Source organism: Hibiscus syriacus, unplaced genomic scaffold (genome assembly GCF_006381635.1).
Source record: "Hibiscus syriacus cultivar Baekdansim isolate YM2019G1 unplaced genomic scaffold, ASM638163v2 tig00111022_pilon, whole genome shotgun sequence".
NCBI classification, from domain to species: Eukaryota; Viridiplantae; Streptophyta; class Magnoliopsida; order Malvales; family Malvaceae; genus Hibiscus; species Hibiscus syriacus.
In genome coordinates this window covers 2,130,503-2,136,502 of record NW_024062956.1, presented here as the reverse complement: position 1 = coordinate 2,136,502, position 6,000 = coordinate 2,130,503, and the positions used below count along the sequence as shown (strand labels likewise).

Genomic DNA, 6,000 nt, shown 5'->3' with positions numbered 1-6,000 from the left:
TAAAGCACGGCTAAAAAATGATATGATCGGTTTTATCAGGTATCGGTCCTATCGGATACCATTATCAATCTAAAATGTTATATACATATGTCATAAAAAAATATCAACAAAATAAATAATGTCGTAAGAACAATTTGAAATTTCAATGACCAAATTAAAAAATGTAACCTTAAGTGATCCATTATAAGAGTGAGAATAAAGTTCAGTGACGAATCTTGTAATTTACCAAAAAAGACAAATATTTGACATATAACAAAAATAGACAATTAAGATATATTTAAAGACTTCCTAAAAGAAAAAGAAACCGAAACATTGGGGAACAAAGAACATTTTATGTGAGTCCTTCGCTTATACATGGGCTTTAAACATCTTGTCTCCTCAGGATGCAGTAGGTTTTACCATGGCTTTCTTAATAGCCTCAGCGTAAGTCCTGTGTTGGTAGGTCAGTGTAGATTCCAGCAAGTCCCAAAGTGATGTCTTGGGGTTCCAACCTAATGCAACGTTAAAATTAGATGGCTCGGAATTCTTCTATTGAGAAACTAAAGATCGTAATCAAGCAAGAAAATACCAAGCTGTTTGTTTATTATGGTCATGTCAGGAATTCTCTTGTCGCTATCATCGTACCCCTCGCCATAAAATTCCTTGGAGCTGACATCAATTGTCGGTGATTCCAGAGCAGGTTCTCCACTAACCTTGGTATAGACCTGAACAGTCCGATGACGTATACAGTTATAAATTATACACAATCAATATATCACCACAAACATCGAAAATGTTAACACCAATTATGTGCTTCACCTTAGTCATCATTTCAGCGAGTTGCCTAACTGTGACTTCATTGTTTGGGTTGCCAACATTGAAAATGTGCCCATTGGCCCTGTCTGGGTTTTCCTGTACAGAAGACAACACTTTGTTTAGCTACTTTCTTTGGTAGAGCTGATGCAGGGACGAGGAAAAGGGAGAGAAGAATTAATACGGACAATCATCAAGACAACAGCTTCAATAGCATCCTTTATGTAAACAAAAGTTCTCTGAGACTGGCCACCATCAACGAGCTTAAGCGGCTCACGTCGAAGGAGATTCTGGCCAGAAAAAAAGGGAGATAGTCATTAGAATTAAGACAAATGATGCCAAAAACAGAAACTGCAGATGCCTTCTAGGATGATTTCTAGAACTGTAAAACAAGTTCAACATACATTACTAAAGCATGCTAAAACTCTAGGAACTCCCTCACTTGGACCGTCAATGCCAGGAATGAAGTCCATCCTAGGTCCAATCCAGTTAAAAGGCCTCACAATGGTGAACTCAAGGCCATTCTCTGCTCCCTCAGCTGGAACAGACAAGGAAACAAGTCGGTAAATCATGTTTGAAGCATCTCAACAGGTTCCCGATTATTACAAATGACACTAACCATAAATGAGCCTCTCAATCAATTGCTTAGCACATGCATATGACCACCTCTGCTTCTCAATAGAACCAAAAATGCAGGGTGAGGTATCTTCCTTAAGAACATAATAGGCAGGATCCTGTAACACGAATCACAAAATGCATCATGGATTCTAAACTTCACAAACAAAAAACATATTAGCTTCAACTCGAAATACGAGAGGGAAAACGGAACAATACACAGAAGGAAAATTCAAAAGCTTAAAGGAGAAGAACAAGTGTAATATATTATTAAACCAATTTCAGCTTCTCCGAAATTAGATTCATTGAATCTGTGCAGCAAGAAAAACAGCTTGCTTAAGAACAAAATTAAATTAAAGAAAAGGACCTACTTTTAACCTTTCTCTCATGAAGTAAATGGATAAAGAAAAGGGTTTATACACGGGCTTGTAAATTTGTCACACCTACAACTACAACTAAACCAACACAAGATGGTAAACACCACAAAAAAAGGGAAAAACAAATGATAATTAAAAAAATTGGAACTAAAACAAGCAAATCAACAATTAGTACAGGAATAAACAATTTGCAAAGTTTGAGGGTTGAGGGTTGAGGCTTTTCTAGCCTATTATTTTTCATTCAACAGGTTCACAGGCAGGGCATTATAGGAAAAACAAAACATCCAAACATCTTAAACAAATGAAATCTAATTTACAAAAATGGCATAACTTGTCATGAACCACTCATTTTAATTCTACAATAATTTGTTATTACATTGAACAAAAACTACGTACCCTCCCTCTTCCAACCCCAAGCCTTTCAATGTTTTCTGACCTAGAAAATTGTAAAAGTTCAAATATGACTATAACACCAGCAGATCCTTACTATACCATACATGTTACCCAGTTAAAAGCAAATTATAGATGTAGCTTCTTTCTTTTAAAGCATACAAGTGATGAAGAGACAGCGAAAGGTTACCTGACGGAGAGGAGAATCTTTGGGAAGAAAGCTTTGAATAGTTTTACCATACACTTCACAAGTAGAGAAATGAATAAGACGCTTGTTGTTCTCCGAGCAGTATTTCACCTACCAAAAGACCACAACATTGTAACTTCGATCTTGAAAATATTAGTAACAATCAAATCAATCCTCACTCACATCAATATCAATTAACTAAAATAGGAAAAGAAAATAATAACTGTTATAAAAAAAATGCTTATCAAATCTATCCTTACACGCATCAATATCGATCAACTAAATTAGAAACAAAAAAAAATGAAACCGTTACAAAAAGAGATGCTTACCACAGGAAGTGCATCAATAAAATTGCTGTAGATCGTGTCAAGCGGGCGTGTATTATAATCTGCCGGAGTACAGATCGCCGCAAGATTTATCGTCTATATTGTAGGAAAAACAGCAACAACTAAATTAATCAACATAAATATAGCAAAAGCTTTTTTGAAATCAACAAAACATAAAATAAATCAGAAAAACCAACTTTTAAACACCAATGAGATAAAATAGCTAACGAAAAAAAATTAAATAACACAGAATTGAACCAGATCTACGAACTTAAATCCAAAGAAAGACTAAGAAGCAGAAAACGAAAACAATTTAGAGAGAAATAAAGATTGAACATTCAAAATATCCTTGAAATCCGGCAATTTTTATCAGCAAATAACAAAAACAGCAAGATATGGGAGAAATTACAAGATCTGCTATCTTGATGAGGCCTTCGAGCCTAGAATCGTGCTTGATGTTAAGTCGGTGAAACTGGATACGGCCAGCCCAGGGAAGAGAATCAGGCTCGAGGAGGTGCTTAATCTTGTCATTGTAAACATCCAGGGCAAGCACCTTGTGCGGCGTTTCCGACATCAATTTCTCGCAGAGGTGAGAGCCAATGAAGCCTCCCGCTCCAATCATGCATATTGTAATTGGCTTTATTGGCCTCCCGTCCAGATCCATTCTCGTCGTCGCCATTTCAAAAGTTTCCGGAGTCTGATCTTCTAATGCCGGCGGTGAGGAAATTATTAGAAGCGAGAGGTAAAATAGAGAGAGATTTGAGGGTGGAGAGAAATAAGGTATCTTTCTGCTGAGTGTTTATTTAGGGAAATTCACTTCGCCAATTATTGACGAAAATGATATTCTTCTGCTGAGTGAGCGTACGTAGAATAAAGACAAAATTAAAGTATTTATTTTTAAAGAAAATACAATTGAAAATATAATGTTCCAGATTTAGTAGTTTGTTATTCAATTAATTTGGTTTGTATGGAAAGACTAAAATGGTTTTTTGTTGTCTTTCCTTTTTCTTTTATTTTCTACTCCAATATATATATATATATATAATTATCGGTATTACTATAAGATGAGTCTGTCATGATCGACAAGTATCGTTGAGTATCATTAACGAGGAGAATCATCAATTCAATTTATAAAAATTTAAAATTCTAAAAGACTCAACGTATAATTATAAATTAGTTAAAAATCTAAGAAAAATTATTTAAAATAAAAATATCAATTACATTATTTTTATTAATTTTTTGGGGTAAAATTATACCACTGACCACCTAACTATTGTCCATTTTCATTTTGACCATAATTTTTAATATTTTGTCAATCAAGACATCCAACTATTTAAATACATTCAATCGAACCACTTGTTTCAATTATATCATTGAATGCATTTAAATAGTTTTGCGGCTCCCCGGCAGTGGGAATAGTGGCTCGTGATAGTGCTGGTTCTGTTGTTGATGGGCGTGCGTTCCCTTGTAAAGGTGGGGCAAACGCTAGTTTTGTTAAAGCACCAGCTATTTGCCATGGGGTTCGGATGGCGGTGGAAATGGAGTTCTTGAATGCGGTGATTGAAAACGATGCTTTCAATGTGGTTAGTCAGCTGTTGAGCCATAATTCTGATCGCTCAGTCCTGAGGTTCTACTTGTCAAAAGCTCGACAGCTCCTTGATGCTCGTCCTCGAATCACACTGTATGTTACACTAGACGGAAGCATAATGGTGCGGCAAATGCATTAGCTCAGTTTGTTTCTATTACTGCCCAACCACTGTACTTTGAACGCAATATTTCATTTTGTCTTACTGCTACTGTAACTGAGGATGGCCTTTTTAGTGAATGAAAGATGGTTTAATTTAAAAAAAAAATAGTCGGATGACCTGATTGATAAAATTTAAAAAATTGATGGTCAAAATGAAAAGGAGCAATACTTAGGTGGTCAGTGGTATAATTTACACAAAAAATTCTGGAAAATAATGTAATTGTTTATTTTAAATAATTTCTCTTTAGATTTTTAACTAATTTATAATTATAAGTTGAGTTCTCTAAAGTTTTAAATTTTTATAAATTAAATTAATTATGTTCATCGTTAGTGATACTCAGCGATACTCATAGAACGTTATAGAATTTTACATTATTGTATGATTATGTTAGAACATTAAGCCTGTTAAAATCAAATTGAACAATATAATTAAAAAAATGCCATTCATTGAATAATATAATTTTTAATCATTTATGTTTTAAAGATTAAATTAAAAATATATAAATATAGAATATTAAATAAGTACTTTACTTGTTATTGTAATTATTTGATCAACAATTAATAATAAAGTTGCATATAAATTAGTCGACGAATCAAAAAATTTAAATGAAAATAATATAAAAAAACTTAATATTATAAAATTAAAATTTTAAATGACAAAATTATAAAAAAATACATGTTTAATCCTTAATTTGTATGCATTTATAAATGTTGATTAAAGATATTAAGTATTGATAGCATTGTTTTTAGAACCGGACCGGTTAGCAAACCAGTCATGCTACTGGTTCACTGGTTCAACCGGTCAAATCGGTCCGATCGGTCTGAAGAACCGGATGACGTCATAATTATTTAAAAAATTAAATAAAAATACCAAAAATATTTAATAAAAAATAATTTTTTATATCACAAGTCATATTCAAAGCAAGTCATAACATATATAAGTTAAAAACCATAAAATCAAGTGAAACAAAATGATTCAAATTAACTACAACATAATATTTAAGGTAAAACATATTAAATAATAAATATAATTATATAACTATAATAAAAAATAAATTTGGAATTAAAAATATCATAACAAAATTATATAACTATAATTATATAACTGTTATTTCACTTCAATCAAGCTCGAATTTTAGGCTTCAATCGAGCTTCTAATTTTTTTAGAGTTCAAGCCTTTTTTAGTTCAAGTTTCAATATTATATTTCGAGTTTGAGTTTAACTTGATAATTTTTAGCTTGTGAGTTTGAGTTGAATTGAACTTACTTTTAAAGTTTTCAAGTTCGAGTCGAGCTCAGCAATACTCGAGTTCGACTTGACTCGTTTAACAAACGACGTTGTTTGGTTTAATTTTTGTTTTAAAAAAAATTAAAAACCCCGGTTTTTTCCAGTTTTCAGCCGGTCCGGTTCGAACGGTTCAGCGATTCTGACCGGTTCACTAATAGCAGTTCAACCGATTTAGATTAAACCGGACTAAACAACGATTCCCGATTGAACCGATTGAACCAACCGATCCGATCGAGTTTTCTAAACAGAGATCGATAGTAAAAAAATTGCCTAATAGAT

At 33.0% G+C, this 6,000-nt stretch overlaps 1 protein-coding gene across 2 annotated transcripts; it reads right to left on the bottom strand.

Annotated features, from left to right (window-relative positions):
- Positions 1-227: 227 nt before the first annotated feature.
- LOC120150293 (UDP-D-apiose/UDP-D-xylose synthase 2) lies at positions 228-3,460 on the bottom strand. Of its 2 annotated transcripts, XM_039162985.1 has the most exons (10): positions 3,097-3,460; positions 2,691-2,783; positions 2,365-2,472; positions 1,412-1,526; positions 1,197-1,330; positions 981-1,082; positions 799-891; positions 569-704; positions 366-491; positions 228-328 (listed from the first exon to the last, which is right to left on the bottom strand). In XM_039162985.1, the coding sequence occupies exons 1-9, from the start codon at positions 3,364-3,366 to the stop codon at positions 379-381; spliced, it is 1,164 nt and encodes a 387-aa protein (XP_039018916.1). In that variant the 5' UTR covers positions 3,367-3,460; the 3' UTR covers positions 228-328; positions 366-378. The 2 variants fall into 2 exon arrangements, with proteins under 2 accessions (XP_039018916.1, XP_039018915.1); XM_039162984.1 differs by having other exon boundaries at positions 247-491.
- Positions 3,461-6,000: the final 2,540 nt, after the last annotated feature.